At 36.1% G+C, this 20,994-nt stretch overlaps 3 protein-coding genes across 3 annotated transcripts; 1 reads left to right on the top strand and 2 right to left on the bottom strand.

Moving 5' to 3' along the window:
• Positions 1-1,169: 1,169 nt before the first annotated feature.
• LOC148295881 (uncharacterized) lies at positions 1,170-1,754 on the bottom strand. Its single transcript, XM_088250627.1, has one exon. The coding sequence runs from the start codon at positions 1,752-1,754 to the stop codon at positions 1,170-1,172; it is 585 nt and encodes a 194-aa protein (XP_088106753.1).
• A 4,527-nt stretch (positions 1,755-6,281) lies between these two features.
• LOC110772018 (eukaryotic translation initiation factor 5) lies at positions 6,282-9,119 on the bottom strand. The gene is made up of 2 exons (XM_021976380.2): positions 8,961-9,119; positions 6,282-8,225 (listed from the first exon to the last, which is right to left on the bottom strand). Exon 2 carries the CDS (start codon positions 7,865-7,867, stop codon positions 6,548-6,550), a length of 1,320 nt encoding a protein of 439 aa, XP_021832072.1. The 5' UTR covers positions 7,868-8,225; positions 8,961-9,119; the 3' UTR covers positions 6,282-6,547.
• Positions 9,120-16,712: 7,593 nt separating this feature from the next.
• Positions 16,713-18,145, top strand: LOC110772031 (uncharacterized). The gene is made up of 2 exons (XM_021976405.2): positions 16,713-17,071; positions 17,738-18,145. Exons 1-2 carry the CDS (start codon positions 16,960-16,962, stop codon positions 18,013-18,015), a joined length of 390 nt encoding a protein of 129 aa, XP_021832097.1. The 5' UTR covers positions 16,713-16,959; the 3' UTR covers positions 18,016-18,145.
• Positions 18,146-20,994: the final 2,849 nt, after the last annotated feature.

The following is a 20,994-nucleotide window of genomic DNA, read 5'->3' as shown; positions in this document are numbered from 1 at the left end:
TAAAACATGTGAAGGCATACGATTAAGAAGATAGATACCATACTGAATAGATGCGGTCCAAAGGGTTTGGGGAACACGCCCCCTAATAAGGAGAGCTTGGGCAGTCTCAAGAATATGGTGTTTTTTGCGTTCAGCCGCGCCATTCTATTCTGGAGTCTGCAGACACGTAGTTTCATGGAGAATGCCTTTTTCAATGAAGAAGTCTGGGACTATGTGGTTAAAAAATTCCCCTCCATTATTTGAACAAACAATTTTAATCGAACAAGAATTTTGAGTTTGAATTATATGGTAAAAATTCTTGAATAAAGAACCAACTTCACTTTTATGCTTCATAACATAAAGCCAAGTTAACCGAGTACAATAATAAATGAAGATCACATACCACCAAACACGAAAGACAGTAGTAATCGGAGATGGACCCCAAACATCTGAATGGATTAAATCAAAAGGAGATGTGCTTTTATTCTAATTAGGTGGATAAAAAGTTTGGTGACTTTTTGCAAGAATACAAGTGTCACACTAAAAATCAGAAATTTTTACTCCACTAAATAGAGATGAAATCAAAGACTGCAAATAACTGAAGGAAACATGACCCAACCACCAATGCTATAACCAAATCTTCTTATACTTCTCACTGACAATGCCCCGAACCTCATGAACACGACTTGGTGCAATGTCATCCACATAGTAAAGCCCTCATCTCTTAGTACCACGCTCAATGATCTCCCTGGTCTGAACATCCTGAACCGAACAAAAAGAAGAGAACATGAGCACGCAGCAATCTAACTGTTCGGTAACTTACCCAATAGATAATAAATTATGGGACAAAGTAGAAACAAGCAAAGTTTTATATAAAGAGAGGATAAGAGTAAGAGTTATTGAACCAGCCCAAGTGATTGAGTTAGATTCGCTGTTGGCAGTAACCACACTTATTTTGGTAGGAGCAGTCATAGAATGTAAAAAAGATTTATCATAGGTCATATGATCAGTAGCACCTAAATCGATAATCCAACCTATATCTCGTTGGTCGGAAAGCACCAAAGCTTTTTCCTGGTTACCTTCGTAGTCAGTAGGCTCTATAATGGATAACTGAGAGAGAACATTAAGAAAATCATCAATTGAACGAGTTGTTGTGGGCGAGGTTGAGACACTTGAGGTAGCGCTAGCGACTAGGCTACACTGCTCCTGCCATTCTTTTTCTTCGCGTGCACTGCCTTTCGTTGCTTTTGGCGTTTAAGGAACCACTCTGGAAACCCATTCTTGTAAAAACACGTGGCCTCTGTATGACGGTTCTCATTACAGTAATTGCAATGCATGTTTTCTTTTTCCTCAGGGGTTGGACAGGGAAAAGAAAAACTAGTAGCAGGGGCTTCGGGAACCATTATAACAGAGGATTCAGTCTTTCCATGATTCTTGAGCTTCGTCTCTCGGTGCTGGACCTCTTTACGACCAAAAGCAAATGAATCCTCCAATTTTGGTAATGGACTCAACCTCAACAAATCTCCTCTAATTTTATCAAACTCATCATCTAGACTTGCAAGAAAATTATAAATATGGTCTTTCTGTATCCCAGCCTGTTGAATCTTCACATCATTAGGGCACTTCATGTTGATTGGACGATGACAGTCTAGTTCCAACCAGACGCTTTTGAGCTCAGCAAAGTAAGATGCAATATCATGACCTGCTTGAGTAATACAAGTTGCTTTACACTGTAATTCATAGATCTGTGACTCATCAAATGTGTCATAATACATTTGGGTTGTACTCTCCTAAACATCTTTAGCTGTTGGTAGATCTAAGAACAACTCTACCAAATCAGGTCCATGTTTTTTATCAACCATCCTTTAACAATTGAGTCCTCAATACACCATGAATCAAAGCCCAGAGTGTCTTTCTCCACTTGAGCCACCTTCCCTGTCAGATAACCTTTTTTTTCCCTTGCCTGACACATGAAGCAACATCATCTTTGACCAAGTGCTATAGTTCTTTCCATTCAACCGTATGGTGAATAAGGCAGGGGAAGTATTGTTGCGAACTGTAACAATTGGTTGCACCATGTCAAGATGTTTGTGGGTTTTTGAAGCATTGGAAGCACTGGATTTTGAGGCTGCGGTGAGGTTGTGTGAAATCCCATATTTTAAATATGTATATTAATATTTCATGAAAATTAAATAATTATAATTATTAGTTTTCAATACTATATATATATATTAGTTGTATGGCAAGCCAAATGAATCTAGCTATAGCTTATTAAATTTTATTATATGGCTTTAACTATATCAATTCATTTCAACCTTATTTAATATTCATTATATACACACATTTTACAAAAGCATTCAGAAAGTTTTTTGTTGTTGTTGCTTACTAAGCTTTCTCTTATAGATTGACATGTTGCATTATGGAGTCCTCAAAAACCAATTAAAGCATGAGGTGGTGTATAATGGCATGAGGTGTAAGAACAATAGGTATTCTTAAATATATAAACTTAATTGGAGAGTGCTCACTAAGCACTCTACAAAGCCTACACATAAGGCTATTTGGGGTGGCAGTTTACCTTCAAGCCACCCAAGTAGTCTAGCAACCTATAGGCTAGTTATGTGGCACAATATTAAGCTTCATCTATATATCTTTGCTGACTCTAGCTTACTACAAATAGCCCTACCTAATAGTTCTTGGATCATAGGTTCTTCAAGTTGTGTTAGTTTCCTAAACATCGTAGACAAAAGGAAAAAAGAGAGTGAGAACTAAGTGTGGTGAGATTTTGGAGAAGCTCAAAGTGTTTGGACTTACAGCTGGGAGTTATACAATAGCTTTGGATTTGAGGTAGGGGTTTTTCTTGGGGAGGCTTTACATAAATTGATTTAATTAAATATTGTGAACACTATATTATGCTTGTCAATTATCATTATAATTTTATTAATATTGATATGTTCATATGTTCTCGGTGGTGGTTGGAATTCTTGAGTTGATAAAGAAATTATGGAAAAGAGGGTAATGGGAAGGATCTTTTGTGTAGTTGAGTCTGACCATTGTAGGGACTAAGTTCAGGCGAGCCCGTGTGCACAGTAGACTAGGAAATCGGCGGTATAATTATCGATTGGGTGATTTGGGCTTGGAGATCAATGGTGTGGACAAGATGACTAACAAAAGGGGAATTATGGGATAATTGAGATGAGTGTTAGTTTATATAATGGGGCATTCAGAATCACAGTGGTAAAATGCATGGTATGGGACATGCAGATTTGCTTGCCCTATTATATAGATTAACGGGTTGGGTAAAATTGAAGTTCATTCATGCATTGCATAAATTGTACATTATAAATCTCAATAATCACATAAGACATAGGACCCCTACTGAGCATGTAGTGTGATAGAATTTTTAGTACCTGCGCAAACAGGGTTAAAATCACTTAAAATACTTGCAAGAATACAAGGATATTGTAGTGTAGATGCTCATGCAAGGTCGTTGTCCCCAAAGATTGTTTGACTAATTTGTAATTAAACTAACTCTTAATTAATAACTAAATAGATTTTATCAAAGATGTGAAATTTATGAATTTGAAGAGATTAACTTGACAATAAAAGAAATCTGAAAGTTGGGAGGTAATAATAGCGGAGAATAAAAATGTTTTTAAAATTAACAATATAGAGAGAAACTAGGGTTTAGCCGTCGCCGTTACAATCCTATGCAATTTTATCAGTTACTTATGAAGTTCCACATATATGCTTTGAAGGTTAGGTTTTCCTAATGCATATTTTCCTTGTGATGTTCAAGCGAAAACGTATATCTAACATGCAATCCGTCTGTGATGTTCAGATCAAATATAAACATGCAAGACTCATTAAGCTTTGTGAAAACCCTTTGAAAAACCATGCAACCCTTAAGAGCTTGATGTTCGCCTTAAGTGAACTTACAATTATTAATCACAAGAAGCCCTCCTCAATTTCAGGGTGATGTGCCAACAAAAATTGCATCAAATTACTTGTCTAAATATCCTAATGGTGATCAATCATTAAAATAGATAGATAGTTTTAAACACAGTGATTAATAATTCAAAGCAAACATGCATCCATTCATAAGCAAATTAATAAAATTACATATTCATGCTAAGGCTTATGGCCTCGCCCTAGCAAAAGGAATTAGTTACGCATACTCATAACTAAAACCCAAGAAAATATCATTCCCATGAATAAGAATAAAAACACCTTGAAGTAGAAGTTCTTCAAAAACCCTAGCAAAAGTCGCGTTCCAAAAGCCAAAAGAGAGATCCTAAATTTGCTGTGAAAAATAGTTTAAATACCTCCTAAAACTCAGCTCCTAATCCCCACAAGGAAACTAGGTTAAAATAAAATACTACTAGGATATAAAATCCAAATTGGACTAGGAGAATCTGCCAATAATCTGCCCAGCCACGTTTTGGGCTCAAATCTCCTTCAAATCCGGCCCAAGATAGCTTGTTTTAAAGATAAAAACGTTCTGAACACTTCTCCAGAAGGCCATGAACCCATCCGAGGTCATCTTGGGCTCCAAAAACGCAATAAAGGCCCAAAACGTCACTATTCCAGCACAGCGCACTGCTCCTTTATTTTATCGCCAGAAAATAACCGCTTGGTAGAAACATCTGAAATTTTGATACGATCAAGCTAAGCGACACACGAACGTCCTCCAACTAGAATTACTCCAAAATTTGTCCATTTGATTATGTTTTTCTCCAGAGGAAATCGAAAGTCCTATATTGGAAATATAATTCAAAGTATCAAAATTCTTCCAAAATATCAACCAAAATATACTAAGAATGAGGTTAAATATATAATATAAAATATGCCCATCATAGTGCTCACCCCTTATTGAATCTATTGTAGGTTTTGAATATGAAGTTTAGTTTGTGACGAGGAAACAAGAAGAACGAGTTGTGAATAGTTTTTGAATGTTTTGTTAAAGTTTGTTACTTTCTTGTTATTTTGCTTGTAAAATTACAATGTAAATTACTTTGGTTTAAATAAGAAGTTTATGTTCAGTTCTCATGTTTCTTGCTATTAAAAATTTTAGTTTTAGTTTTTCTTTTACCTCACATTCCCAATAAATAAATAAATTGGGGTGTGACAGGTTGTCTAGGGTATCTTCGAAGGCCATGGAGGAAAGAGAACAAGTTTGGATGGGTTGGTGTTGTAAGAGTATTTTATTGGACTAGGTTTGTTTGTTTGTTTGTTTTTTTTTTGTTTGTATTCAGCACTAGAGGATGTCGATGGGTAGGGTTTGTATTTTTGTTTGAGAGACCGAGGTTTAGTTTGAGTTGATATCATAACTGGTTAACCAAGAGGAAGATAGAGGGGCAAGGCTAACATGACAAAGGCGCACGACAAACAAGATCTATAACTTTAATTGATATTATATTTCTCAAAGATGAAGATATATATAAAAGTATAAGTTGACTTTTCCTACAAAGAAAAGTAATGAGCTAATTACAAGGAATCCTAACTAGGCAATTATTCTAATTAGGTAACGTGAATTACACCTGAATTATAACTCATGCCAATAGATTTATTTTTCATTAATTTTAAAATTGGGTTTTAGTTAGAAGTAAATAAAATTGATGAAAATTTGTCGACTATTAGAGTTGCAATGGACTATTTCTTAATGACGTGCATCTCTCTATACGCAAAAGGGAATCAAGCCCTGAATAGGTGACACTGAACCCAATTCTTAACCATCAAGACAGCCTCAAAATCACGTTCAACTTCAATCTGCCTCAAAATCACATTCAACTTCAATCTTTTTCACCCAGCGAGACCGTGACACGACGTGGTGTTACATGTTATAACACATTTTATATATTATTAATATACCCTCAAACATAGCCCAAGTTTCTTATAAAACCTTCCACACAAATTCTTCTCATTCCACCTCCAAAGCTATCATCCACATTCAAATTAAAGCCAGCCAAAAGGAATCCAGTAAAGAAGGCTTTAAAGTTAGAGATCCTGTTAGCCTCATACCATTCGCTAGCAATACTTGCATGAGATTTATTGTGGGGAGAATTAGAGGGGGCCAAAGGCGCAGGGTTCAGAAAGGGAGGAAAGGTTTGAGACTCTTGCCCCGGTGTCTGGGAGTTCCCAGCTAAAGCCCTCCCTCAAATAGTGGTATCGGCTACCACCGGTCGATATCAGAGAACAATTGAAGTCTTCATGTCAGTAACAAAATAGAAACATAAAATTGGTTGTAGGGATCAGGAGGCATTAGCAATTTTGTTAGTCATTGGCAAAGTAAAATGAGATAACGGTTAAAATTTTGAAACATGCAAATAGCAACATATATTGGAAACAATATTCAACATTCCGAAATCCGATACCAAAATCAAAATCCCATACCAAAATCAAAATCCCAGATAACACGCAGATCTTATAGGTACTGCAGGGCATAGTAGAAATTTTTGACAGTACCGGACTACGAGCAACACCTCTTTATTTCACGTTATTGATGACGACAGCAAGCCTAGCAACAACAGAAGACATGAGCAAGAATAAAAAGAATAAAAAAATGAAAACATTAATCCTCCTCCGTTTCGGACTCAGCACTCTGGAGCCAGTCAATGAATGGTTTGGCGTTCTTCCAAATCTGAGAGTTCTTGCTCCCTCCCTTCAGTCCATCTTGATACCACTGCACTATGCGTTCTTCCTCCAAGATATCAACATCATAGAGAGCTTTTAAAACAAGGGCAACTTCCTTCAAGGCACTTGAGCTCGACTTCCCACAGAAGCCTTCAATTGCTTGAAGCAAGAGCAATTGAGATCCCTCATCCTGAGCAGCAGCTACAGAAAGGTAGTTTATCTTCTTGGATACCTCTTTTGCAAACCCTTTCTCTAGGCCCCCAAATAGCGCCTCAAATAGAGCAGTCATTTTTTCCTTTGCAGACCCAGAAAGTGACCCCAGAAGGGATTGGAATTGTTTGGCCGAAATACCCTTATCCAGATTCTTTTTCAACTCATCGGTAAGTGTTCCTCGAGCAGTGGAGTTCCCATTTTCCAAACTCACATTTGCCTTTGTTTCTGCCTTGGCCTTCTCTGGTTCATCGGTGGGAAGCATCACCATATCAGCTGTCGCATCATTCAATTGTTCTTGCATCCGTTGACGAGCTGCCTCTATCGACGTATCAGTTTGCCACTGAACATCATCATCATCATCATCATCAGCCTCCTCTTCATCAGCCTGGCTGGGAGTAGGTGATGTACGATCCTCGTCAGAGCCACTTGTTTTCTTTTTTGAAGAGCTGGCCTTTACAGGGCCCTCCTTAGCAGAGGAAGTGCCCTTCTTCTTTGCCTCTTTCTTCAGTTTTTTCAGCTCCTCGTCAGCAGCTTCACCTTCTTTCAGTCTTTCCTTCTCAGCTCTTCTCATTGCTTTCTTGTCTTTGGATCCCTTTTTCTGCTCAGGTGGGTTCTTAATAATGAAAGTAGTGAGCTTGTCCCTCATGTCCACATCAGACACAAAACCACAAGCAGCACATTTGAGTTGAATCATTTGAGTCTTCGTAATCAGTATCTCTGTTTCTGGATTTCCACATCCATAACACTGAACAAATTTCTTGATAAAGTTTTCAAGGAGGCCAGCTAGCTTAGCAGTGTCATGGGACCCATTAACAATAGAAGTCCCACTTTTCTCATCAAACTTGGATTGTGCGCCAAGTTCACAACCAAAATACTTTGTAGTGTATGCAGCGGGCCTTGCCAATGCCTTTGCGATATCAACCATGTTGACTATATTTGTCTTGATGCCATTTCCTCGGCCCTCAATTTTGGTAACCATTTTGGGCATCTTATACCTGTAGAAGGCATCATCACTGTTCCCAGCACCAATGTTCAGTAAAGCCATCTTGATAGAGAACAGAAATCAGAATGCAAATATAAGAGATATCACGAGACGGAAATGCTGGTAGCTGCAATATCGTCTTCTAAGTTTTTCAAGACAAAAGAAGATTGATTTTTGGAAGCTATGAAAGGTTGCAACCAGTAGCAACCATGAAACTCGGGATATTCCTGATATGGCAACCGATGCATACAGCTATTTCCTTTTGACAAGGGCCTGTTCTTTTTTCTTGAAGATGGACAATATTCTCCAAGCAACCCAATTGATCCCAAATAGAAAATGGCCTGCTCGGACATAAAAGAAACTTCACCGCTGACAACTTCACCTTGAAAATCTGAAGGTAATAGATACACCTGCAAGTTTCCTGAATCAAGAATGCTGAGGATTAAAATTCTAAAGAACTCTACAGATTAGAGAGTCGTCTATGGAACTACATGGAAGAAGAATCATGTAAAAAATAGACATAAGTTTCCATATCTCAAGCAACAATAATTCAAAAGGACAACACACTCTGTGATGATTTATCATGCTAATGAGGATCATAAATAATTACAATGGTAAATAATACAAGTCAAGTCCCAACAGCTTATTACAAATCCAAAGAGACAATCCCAATTTTTTTTGCAAACCAGTTCAACTGCCATCTCCGTTGCAAAATATATACAGAAAAAGTAAAAAAAAATATTCATCAGTTGCATATAACTACGGAGAGATAAATAAGAGAAAATAACCTATGCATATACTCCAAAGTTACCTACTTTATACGATAAACTGAAATCATATTATTAGGTAAGAACATATATTATACAATCAGTTCCGAAGTAAATATTCAACAGACTATTTTCACTAACAACCATCATCGCAACTCAACTAAACCCAACAACAACCCCAAATCCAATCCAAAAACATCAATCAATCATAATATCTATTTCCAATTAAACCTAAAATAACTGAGATGACTCAAAACATGTAAACAATCGAAGATAAATAAGATCCAAAACAGATATAGCACTTGCAATCGTTAATAAATATAACAAAACAATATTCAAAATCAAACGAAAATTACAATCATAGATGAATGCTGAACTGAGGCTCCTACCTGAAATCCGATAGAGATCGAAGTTCTCGAGCGAGAGAAAACAAAGAGTTTCAGAGATAGAAGATGATGGGATTTAGGGTTTCAATGCTTTGGGAGTGTGGCTCAAGAGAGGTGGTCTTGCTATCTCTTATATATACATATATGCGGTTGAGGGCGACACAGAGAAATTATCACGTGTTGCAATGACCAATTTTAGATTTGGTGGTATTCAATTTGTTTTTGGATTTCTATTTATCAACTAGAGAGAAAAAAAGAAAAAACTTAGAGCCGTTGGTTCTTTTGAATAATCGTTGACCATATTTTTGATGTGATTTTTACAGTTGATGCTAAGATAATGAGTTCCAAAACAAAGGAAAAATAAAAAAAGAGTGTTGCTATTTCCACCCCTTGTCCTATTTTCCCACCCACCTTATCTTCAAAACTTTAAAGACAAATTTACCAATTTGTAAAATGACTTATAAGGACTTCTAAGGACCAAAATATTAATAAAACTCTTTTCCTTTAAAATAATTTAAAAAGAAAAAAAGAAAAATAATAAATAAATAAATAACCTTCTCAGCCGCACTAACTTATCCCAGGCCCTCTTCCCGACGGAGCTCCCCTACCTCGGTCTTTCTCTCATCCACCTACACCACCTCCTTCTATCTCTGTTCTATGTTCTCTGTATCTCTCTTTCTCTCCCTCTCTCCTCCCCAACACCTCAAGTTTGGTGGTAATGCGATTTTCGCTTGAAACAACTACTGTTTCCTTCGTCAAATTTTGGATTCAAAAGTGGGTATAGTGATTTGGAATATTGACCACAAATGGGTTTGGGGATTGGTAAGTTCCCGAAATTCCTTAACCCACCGAAAATTTGTTACGAGATTATAATTTGATACCTTTTCATTGTTTTTCTTTTCCCGATTTCAGTTTCTCAACAACCAATATAGAGGCTAGCTCTCTCTCTCTCTCTCTCTCTCTCTCTCTCGCTAAAATGTCTCTGCAACAGGTTTGTAAGTTGATCATGTTTCAAAGAAAATGGTTGATTTTTTAAAGCAAAAAAGGGAAAAAAAAATTGGTTATGGGTTGGGTAGGCTGAGAAATTCTGAGAGAAATATAGTTTTCTCTTTAATTTCCCAAATTTTTTGTCTGAATATTTCGAAGATAGGGAGGAACAGAGAGAAAAATATGGAGATTGATTTTTTTAATATTGTTTATTTATTTATTATTATTTAGTTTGTCAATACACATGGCATAATATGAGTGTGTCCACATTAAAGGGTAGTTTAGGAATAATGGTGGGTGGAAAGATAGGATTGTATTTTTTGAAATTTATATGGTGAGTGGGAAGATAAGGTGGGTGGGAAAATAGGACAGAGGGGTGAAAATAGCAGCACTCTAAAAAAATCATTTATAACACGCAATGTACTACACAGATCTCCTTGTCAAAATAGAGGTGTCAAATAGGCCGGGTCGGCACAACCTATTTAGAGTCGGCTTATTTAATAAACGGGTCGTACCAGGCCCACTTATTTAGGAAAAACATCAGTATGGGCTCAAGCCGTGCTCATACCGGGCTACTAAACGGGCTGATATGGGCTCACGCCAAATTTGACTTATGTATTTCTTTTTATTTTTATAATTATTTTTTCAACTTCATTTAAATCTTTTTTTTACAATTATGTATATACTAATAAGATTTATTATTTGTTAAAAAAAAAAAAAGATGTCAATAACTTTTTTTAAATTACATTTAAATAGAAAATGGCTTAGATTATTATTTGGATTTTAAAAATTGAAACTTGAAAAACAAAATCATTATTTTATATATAAAGAAAAAAAAATTAAATTTAAGATATAAATGTAATAATATTATGTATTATTTTTCTCTAAAATAACTATAATTTAATAAATGGACTTTAAACTGGCTGGTCCATTGAATTTCGAACCGGTCCGTCCCATTGAACCTAATTACCTCGTCCAATAAACCCATTTCTGAATTTGTTTAATTCTAAATTCTGGTCATGAAGGAAGCAACAGTACCACAAACTCAATGGTTGAACTACATAGTGGGCTACAGTGGGTCGTAGCTTAGGTAGGTTTTTGAAGAAAAAAAAAACCTATATAGCATATCAACTTGCCATTCCCACTTTTTGTTGGGACCCTCATTTTGGGGTTTTCTTTGCATTTTCCCCACTTTTTCTATGAAAACATCTTTTATGACCAAAAAAAAAAAAAAAAAAAAAAAAAACACTACAACACATTAATGAAAATATTATTTTTTTGAAGTTTGTTTGTATTCAACAGAGAATATATGTGAAAAAGTTGGTCCAACATACGGAGCCTGTTTAGTCTGTTTAATAGGATCACTTTTTTTTGGTCTGAACCATGAGGTGGTCCTGGATGGGCCCCAATTATGGGTGGCACCTTTAAGCCTTAACCACAACCCAGACTAATCCCCACTAATAGGATCACTTTCAATTATATTGTTGAACATATATTCATTTTAATCAAATATATATATTTTTAATTTAATATGTATTTGTTTTATGTTAAAGTTCATTGAAAATTTATCAATAGAGCTATGGACTATCGTGACTTATATGATTTAATGTATACTTTTATTTATACAAAAAAAAAATCTACAAATTTTAAGTAAAATAAGATCATTATATTTTAAGCTAAAAGTTTTAGCTAGTCCACCCGCAGAAAAATTCATTGGTTCCGCCCTTCCCCAAACTAAAACCCATGCAGAATTTGATAGAGAAACCCAACTTCCCCCAAACATCAACTATGTTTGCACTCTGCAACACTTAGGGGTGTATTCAATTGAGATTTTAAAATATTTTAAAAGAAGTTTAAAAGTCCAAGTGTATTCAATTCAGTCTTGATTTTATAGAAGTCTATAAAAATATGGGTTTATTCAATCCAGACTTTTTTAAGTCCATCTAAATTTGGATTTTTCAATCATGACTTTAAAAGACTACATAAAAGTTTGGGTTTATTCAAAAACTCATTTGATTTTAAAGGAGATACAAAAAGTTGTGGATTTCATTTACTTTTAGAATAATTTTAGGCCATAACAAATCTTTGTTTCCTCCTAGAAAATTTGATAGATATGTTATTTTTATTCTCAATATAATTTCACTACTTCTACTACCACCATCTTGTCATGGCGACCACCATTGTTACCGTCGTCGCCACCTCCACCACTACCACCGCCACAACCCCCACCACCATTGTAGCCACCCAAGGGCTGTCTTATGTTCTGGAGGCCCTAGGCAAACAACTAAATTGAGGCCCTTTTACCCTCTACGTATATTTATGTGATTTTTTTTTGGTTAACTAAAAAAATAAAAATATATGAACTCAAATTCACAAATGTAATTTACAAAACAACTTTATAAAATGCATCAACAAATTACTTAAATATCATTCGTCTTGGATTTTTCAATGCAAAAGTATCAATTAATTTTACATACAATCGAGTTGACAATTCCTTATGCAATTTTTGCATTGACTTTGAATATATCATTCCCTTGTATTTTTTTTTTTAAAAATGATAGAGAGGATTAAGCGAGGGAGAGAGGATTAGCTAATCAGTGAAAGTCATAGGATGCAAGCATCCACCCTTCATCCCGAGAGAGAACGGACTTACACTTCCGAGAACCCCTAGCCCATCCCCTTATATTATTACTGAAATGGGAGAAAAAATAATACACTGGGGACAAAGAGACAAAAAGCCAGCAAAAAAATACAATAGCCGCAAGCGCTCATAAAGAAGAAAATAACCGAACTAGCAAAACCTATAATTAGGTCGAGAAGAAAGGGTTTAGTTTCCTAATTTATTCATCACGGTTGATGATGCACTCGAAGTGGAGATTAGGTTATGATGTAAACCTAGGAAGGAAAGGATGCTAGTTCTCTCTTTCTAAGGTGGCCGGTTTTGGCTAGGTGGGAGGAGCAATGTGGTGTTCTAACTCCTCTTTATAAACTAGCTCAAAAACCCTAATTTTCTCAAGTAACAAAGTTCACTTATATTGACCCACAAGAGGGAGACCAAGGTAAAACCGGCCATGGGGTGTCATTTGGGCTTGTTGGGCTCAAGTGGTCATCCTACTATGCTCACATAACTCAATTAGCCCATTCGGTCCAAGCCCAAAGACCTTTGAACCCAATTTCATAGTTTAGGTCCAAACTACCCCTTTCCCGCATTCTCTTAATTAATTCAATCTCTATTAAATTAATAAGTCTATGCACATCATATTTATTTCTTTCATCTAACCTCATTGGTGTGCGATCCATTAGGTTCTAATCGGCAATGTAGTAGGAGATCCAAAACTTTTTGTTGATCGATTGTAAATTAAAACTCACTTTTAATTCTCCCTTTAAGAGAATTAGATTATATTTTGTTCTCAGGTCTTCCACAAACCGTGAGTGACGTCTAGCAATATGTCACGGTTGCCCAAGCTAATATAGAATGAGGTTGTGAACCTATTAAGTTGAAATTACTGTGCAATATGGTCCTTCTCTTAATCAATGCTCTTGATCATGCTATTTAGGGCACAAAATTCATGTCAAGCCCTTAGCATGATCTACTGCCTCATATGATTCCTTGGAGCATGATCATAATCTCTATTATTGATCTAGCTCGATACTTTGGCCAAAGACTTTTCAAGTCACATCTTCTGAGCATTCTCCTTTTTTACTGAAGGTAGAGATCCCTTATTGTACACTCACCTGTCTTCATGAATTGATCATGAACCCTAGTCATTTCTTTGGGTTATGCCCAGTGGAACACAACACTTCAACATCGCTAAGGGCACATGACGCTTTCATGAGACAACTCGTGATGCCTCAGGTCAAGGACTAATTTGCACTATTCCAACTTGAGAGATCCTGATTGACATGTAAGTAAAACTTCCATCCAAGTTTTCTCTGTTGATCGCGTTTAGTGAATTCATTCTCTAACGAACACCCATACACTTATGTTAGTGTCTTCACACGAATGACTCGAGACCTGTCATCCTCCTGATTGAGCAGATACTATGCATGATGGTCTTTTTGGATTATCAATGTCCAGTTGATTATCCTATGACCATGAACAGTTTAGGATGTGGACATGGTATAGAAAGGTCTCATGAACTTAACTTCTTTAAGTTATTTTCTACGTTCACGATCCATGGACTTGTTGGTTAAGTAAATAACTAAAATAATTACTCAAAACAACATAATGCCCTTAATTAATTATGTGAAATATCCTTAGAGTTTACATCTCATGATTGGCTCTAGGGCATATTTCTACACTCACAGTGTTTGTCAGCTCGCTATATAATCAACTTAAATCAATCAAACCCGCCATGCAATGCATTTCCTTCCAATTTTGTGATAAAATAATAGATAATTGACTAAATAAACATCCTCTAAAGTTTCAATCAAAATTTCCAAATTTTTCTTACAATTTCGGTGGTTTTTATTCAATTTTTACTGATATCGATAATTTCCAGGTATTTTAATGTTTTTGGACCCTCGATATTTCTGAAACCCTTGATATTTTAGACCTTGCACGCAATGTACTAGGAAGGAGGTCTCCTAGTCAAAATAATATTTTGAGCAATATTTTATTTTATTTTCAAAAGTCCATATCATTGGATAGATTTTTTTTTTCTTTTGCCAAAGTTAGTAGAAATTAGAAAGGGGGTGTTTGGGCCTGGTTTTTACACACCTTAAATTAATGCTAAGTTGGCCAAGTTGTGGTTTGGGTTTTCATAATTTGAACTTGATGGAGTCCTTGGGCCAGTTTAAATGGCTAGAAAGGGAATTATTCAGTAATTAGATAATTACGTAGAAAATCAAGGATAATTCATGCCATTTCTTGGCCACAAAGGCAAATCAATTGGATAATTTATTCTAAAAGATTATGATCTAATCTTCATGACAGGGTAAAAGCCATATAAAAGGAAGGAGATACACGATAAGGGGAAACAACTTTTCAATAATCAACTCGATATTAAGAGAATATGATCACTCATACTGAACCAAAGCCTTCAAAGAACTCTTCTAGAAGGCTTGTCATCAGCAATGGCTAGAGCCTCCAGAGAATCTCAAGAGAAAGAGTTGATTACGATCAATCCACGTGGCTTGATTCACCTCTATGAGTTTCTGTGTGAAATTATTGTGTATGTGTATTCTCATTATTTTCGAAAGAATATAAGTATGAGTTTTTTACACTAACACCCCTTGAACTTTTTCATATTTTCATATAACTCTTTAAGGTTCTAGAAATTACACAAACACCCCACATGTTTCAAAAAGATTTCACATAACTCCAAAATCCAAAAAACCCTAAAATTGGATGTAACATGACTTATGAAAATACTAAAATACCCTTCATAATATTAGAATATTGTTCGGATTCAGTTGCACCTTAATTTCTATACATTTTTATAATAAAATTACAAACAAAAAAAACCCCTAACCATCAAACGCATCGTACTCTTCCACCAAGAAAAAAAAAAAAAACAGATCGACTCCCAGACATCTTGAGAGCCTAGCAGCACCTTCATTCGAATACTAGTTACATACATTCACTTATCTACTAGATTCAAACCCTAGAGATGCACAAAGCCGAGAAATTATAGAATATTATCAAACTCTAGAGATGCACAAACCCGAGAAATTATAGAATATAATCGTAGTATATTAGTTAAACTAAAATAAGCATATGGGGGAAAAATACACAGGTTTTAGGAGATGTGCGACCAAATATTAGAGGTCGTTTGTCTTACTTCAACATCTTATATATATATTTATACAAAACATATTACTTTGTACCTCACATTTATCTACCTGCCTGCTGCGCTTTCCATTTTTCTGGACCACGTACGGCACTCCATGTTAAATGTTTGATAATTTGTTTGGCTCATAGGACGTTCATGGACCACGAAAGAAACATCCCCAAGACAAGCCATTTATTATTATAATTTATATAATTACAACGAAAAATGTGTCTCGTTTCTGGTACTAGTCAATCATTGCCCATTTTATTAAGCTAGAGTCTGTTTGAAATAGTTTTGTTAAGAAGAATTTTTATTCATAAGCGAATTTTTAAAAAGGACTTTTGCATGTTAAAAAAATTTACACTTGAAAGTGCTTCTAAAATAGCACATGCTAAGTGCTTCTCTAGAAAACGCTTTTAATATCCGTACAACTTTTAAGTGTTTTCTATAAAATGATATCAAAAGTTTTTTCTATTATCAAAAAGAGCTTTTACTCCTTTCAAAAGTAGTCCCAAACATGTCTTAATTAACAGAAAATAAAAACAAATGCTGTTAATTTTATATGTCCAGGATGCTTTGTCGATCAACCAACCATTATTTACATCACCCAGTCATTCTTTATATATATATATATATATATATAAAATTACTATTGGCTAATAACAATGTCCAATGTCAATACATATCCAAATACAAAACCCCAAAAGTCAGATCAAACTAGTCGTCTGTGGCTCTTTGCTAACTTTGACCTCTAGGTTATCCCTATTCGTTAATGTTCCTCAAACACTTCCCAAACGTTGCTGCCGTACGCAGTTAAATAAATTCGTCACTGGTCATTGGAAACTTGACAGCAGTGCATGCCTAATCCAGCTAGAGCTGGCCACTCGTCCGTATCTGTTGACCGCCGAATTATAACCAGCAATTCTGTCTTTAAAACCCCCCAAAAAGAAAAGAAAAAAAGAAGAAGGAAAAACCAGCTATAAATATACATAAGAAAACAAGCCATATGCAGGATAGGCAAGCAAAGTTGGCTTTACAGAATGTATCTCTACTTTCCCACCCTACATTACATTCTTCTGGGTAGAGAAGCCTAAACTCTCTAGAGACCCTTTTCTCTATCTCTATCTCTTTTCTTTCTTCTTTTTGTTTCGCTTTTCGATTTGTTTTGTTTTCGAAATTACAATGATCAATATTGGAGGAAATCTCACACTCAGATCATAAGCAGAAATATACAAAGAAACATGGCCAAGGCTTCTTCTTTGTGTTCTCTTCATGTACTACAGCCATCTATCCGGAGCAGTTGCAGTCTTCGACATCATATCATGCAAGTAAGAGCTCAGAGCTTAGATGAAGGTAACTCTCAATCCCTAGTTTTGTTATTTCGAAATATCTGAATCCATTCCCTTGCCTTTAAAAAAAAAAAAAAAAAAAAAAAGGATTTGGCTATGTTATATATTACATTAATATATTATGTATGCAAAGTTTTTGTTTTTTGTTTTTTGTTTTTTGTTTTAATGTGTCTAGTATGGAAATTATTTTTTTGGGGTCTGCAAAGTTAATGCCAAATTTTATGTAGAATATGATATGTTATTAATATTATATTAGTATATGTTATAATAAACTAACCTCAATCTGATTATTATTATGAAAAAAACTATAACCTCAGTGGATAACGTATAATACAGTAATATAATATTTTTGGGGCCCTCTTGGAAGTGGGGTCTGTGCTTGTGCTCATCTTGCACACCTTAAAAACCGCCTCTCATGAGTGGAGGTAGAAGAACTCAACTAACTGAGCTATACCCAACTTGCGATATATATTCTTCGCTAGAAAGATCAAGGAATAGTTTAGATGCAATTTCTAGTACTTTTAGAAATTCTCTGAACACATTAAAAATACTTATTTATTTAGTTTATTTATTTTGTCGATGTATACACTAAAGTTATAGCTTCCAATGTATTTGTAAAATATTATATATATCGTGACTATATGTTTATATTTCTGTTTCTATTTACCAGGTAGATCAAGGAATATTGTAGATGCAAATTTGAGTGTTCTAAGAGAGAAGATGGAAGTAATTAAGATGAGGGAGAGACTTGAGAAATGTTGCAATAATAAGCACCAACAATGTGGTTGGAATTATGCAGCGGGTTATAATTACAAACTCAGAAGAGCAAGGGAGGTATCAACGTTCTTCGAGCTCATGCGATTGGTTTGTGTGACTGTTGGTGCCACCTGTTTTACTGCTACTCTCTGCCTTGTCCTTGTTTCGCTCTTGGTAAATTTTAATCAATAATGATAAATATACATATCTTTGTAAAAAGAAAAATGTACATCTCTCTAGCCCGTTTATTTGACTATTTTTTATTTGTCAGTTGTCGTTCATGAGATGTGAACTTAGAATATCAAATTCGAACTTTTTTTTTTCTTCCAGTGCAAACTTTTCTTCCTTTCTTTTTTGGATTCAACATGTTTTGTAATTTGCAAGAATGGATATGCTCCCCACTATGCACTTGAGTTCAAATCATCTCCACATAGTTTAGATTAGATTAAAGTAAAATATCATTTGTATTAAATTTAAAACAAAAACAAAAACAAAAAAACTTCACCAACTTTGGATCTTTGATTTTGCCATCTCCGTCACTCCATTCTTCTCACATACACAAACTCTGATATGGATAAAGAATGATAGAAGAAGAAGAAGAAGAAGAATACGCAATCAGGAAGACATGGGTTCTTACGAGAAGTAAAAGAATGCCAAACTATATTTGGGCAATTATATCCAAATCATAATCTCATAAACAAAAAAAACCCAATGAATTACAAGTTTCAATCTCTCTTGATGAAATATTTTGGTGCAACGTTCTAGACTCTAAACATATACTTGTTCAAACTTGTAAGACCCCAAGTTTCAATCTCTCTTGAGTAAACATTTTGGTACACATGAACACTAACTACTAAGACCTCAAGTAACATCAACAACCAATTTATTTGCTGCCTCTTTGTTTGAGCAAAATTCCACACGGGGAATATTCGCAGGTTTGATTCCTCGATCTTCGATCTTACTTCTCTCTGCCTTGATCCTTGCGAAATAAATGAGAGTAAATAGACCACACCCGGGGGGTGTTGGCCAAAGACCCCCCGATGCCTAAGTTAGTTCAATTGGATCTTGATAAAGATACGACAATAACTAAAGTGGATGGAGTTTTCTGTTACGGGGAGAGCCGGGTGGCCGGAGCCATGTGTGGTGGTACTTAGTCGTGTGAGGAGAGAGGGTGAGAGTGGCGGCGAGAGAGAGAGAGAGAGAGAGAGAGAGAGAGAGAGAGATTGAGAGGCGTTTGTCTAGGGTTTTAGAATTACCTTAAATGTCTTGTGTAGATATGTATTTATATTCTCCTTATGTGTGAGGGTTTTGGGAGAATAATCCTTATTTGGTTAGGATTATTCTTCCCCAAAAAGATGATAGGAATTACTCTAAGAGATTTGGTGGAGATTGGTTCCTTAATTTAGAGATATTCCTATCTTAAATCAATGATAATTTCCCTAATTAAATAGATTTAATTAGGGTAATTAGTTTGATCTAAGGAATATTCCTTTTCCACGTGTCGTCTTCTTATTAGTCGGTGAAATATATGTTCCCACAAATGCCCCTCAGCTTCTGCATGGCGCTTGCGAGGCATGGAGGAGATGATAAATATTTATCAGGCTCTCCAACTACATATGGGATTTTATCTTTGAGTTGGGCTCCTTTTGTGAGTTGGGCTCCTAATTGGAGTAGAGTTTTGACTTCTTCTTGGAGTTGGGCTCGCAATGGGAATAGGCTTGTGATTGCTCTTTGATTTAAGATGCCCAACCTTTATAAATACAAAGCTTCTCTACATTCATATTCAAATTGCAAACTTGTCATCCTCTACTTTCTAACTTGTGAGAGAGATTTTGAAGGAGTGTACTGCTTGTCGAGGAAAGGAGTCGTCATGCACACCAAGGTAGGTCAAATTTTTTTTTTCTTCATGACAAGGACTAGCTAGATGGGCTCGGCTAGTTTTGGGTCGTGACTGACGTTGTTGGCTGTGGTGGCGTTGATGGTTAGGTGGATGAGTAGTCCTCCCAGTTCGATCCTCATCCATTCACTGGTGTAGACAACTCGAACTTCGGGGAGGAATGTCAGCAACTCTTTGTTTCTCGATAGGCGAACTGACTCGAAACTTTCTTATGCTGTGATCAAGTCTTCTTTGAAAGAGGTCTCATCTGCTGAGAAGACTCAAGTGGGAATTGCTCCTTTGTCGTCTTCCAGGGTCAAGCATCTTGTCAGCATGGATAGCAAGAAGATTGACAGCATGCGGAATGTTCGGGACATTCTACTCAAGTCTTCTATTGACCAGCTCGAAGACTACAATCTGCTCTGCAAAGAAGTCTGTCACTGAACCAATTTGCATGTCGAGAAATAAAGAGTTGCTGACATTCCTCCCTTAAGTTCGAGTCGTCTGCACTAGTCAAAGGATGAAGATCGAACTGGGAAGACTGCTTATCGCGATTCATTTACCGAGCCACGAGCAATCAAACATCGAGTTGATTTAGCGTCGTTGACTCCTTTCGAGGTGAGGATGGCGGCAGCTAAGAAGGTCAAATAGTCATCTACTTTGGCAAATGGTTATTTGGAAACGCAAACAATTGGTCCTGAGGTTGACAAGTCCAACTTGGCAGGGGATGCATGTGTGTCTGATCTGCTCAAGATGAACTTTCTATCAAGCCCATCTTCTTGCGTCAAGCTTATTGATCATATACATCAGGCTAGTGATCTTGGCACGTTCTCAAGTCTTTCCTTGGAGAAGCAAAAGGAAGCGGTTATCACTTTGCTTAAAAAATGAGTATTTTTGCTATTGAGGCCATTCGGAACTCGTCCTCCTCTTTTGCTCAACTTAGTGATTTGGAGAAGAAGAATGTTGATCTAACTGGCAAGGTCTCGGCCGAGTAGACTCGTCATGAAACAAGGATGTTTGAAATGAAGGAGAGCATGTCTGTGTTGAAGAGTTCAATTACTTAAAAAGATAGTGAACTCAACTTTTCTACTGCTGCCCTGCATGGTCGCAAATAGGCTTACTTCCGTCTTGAGCGCAAGATCAGGCACACATGCATCCCTTGCGGAGTTGGACTTGTTAACCTTTGGATCAGCTGTCGCATTTCCGAAGAACCCTTTGCTCGAGTATATGACTTTTTGACCTTCTTAGCCACCACTATCGTCACCTTCAAATGAGTCAACAACACTAAATCAGCT

This window comes from Prunus avium, chromosome 3 (genome assembly GCF_965620075.1).
Source record: "Prunus avium chromosome 3, drPruAviu1.hap1.1, whole genome shotgun sequence".
Taxonomy (NCBI): Eukaryota; Viridiplantae; Streptophyta; class Magnoliopsida; order Rosales; family Rosaceae; genus Prunus; species Prunus avium.
The sequence above is the reverse complement of the archived record's forward strand: the minus strand, read 5'-3'. Positions and strand labels throughout refer to the sequence as shown.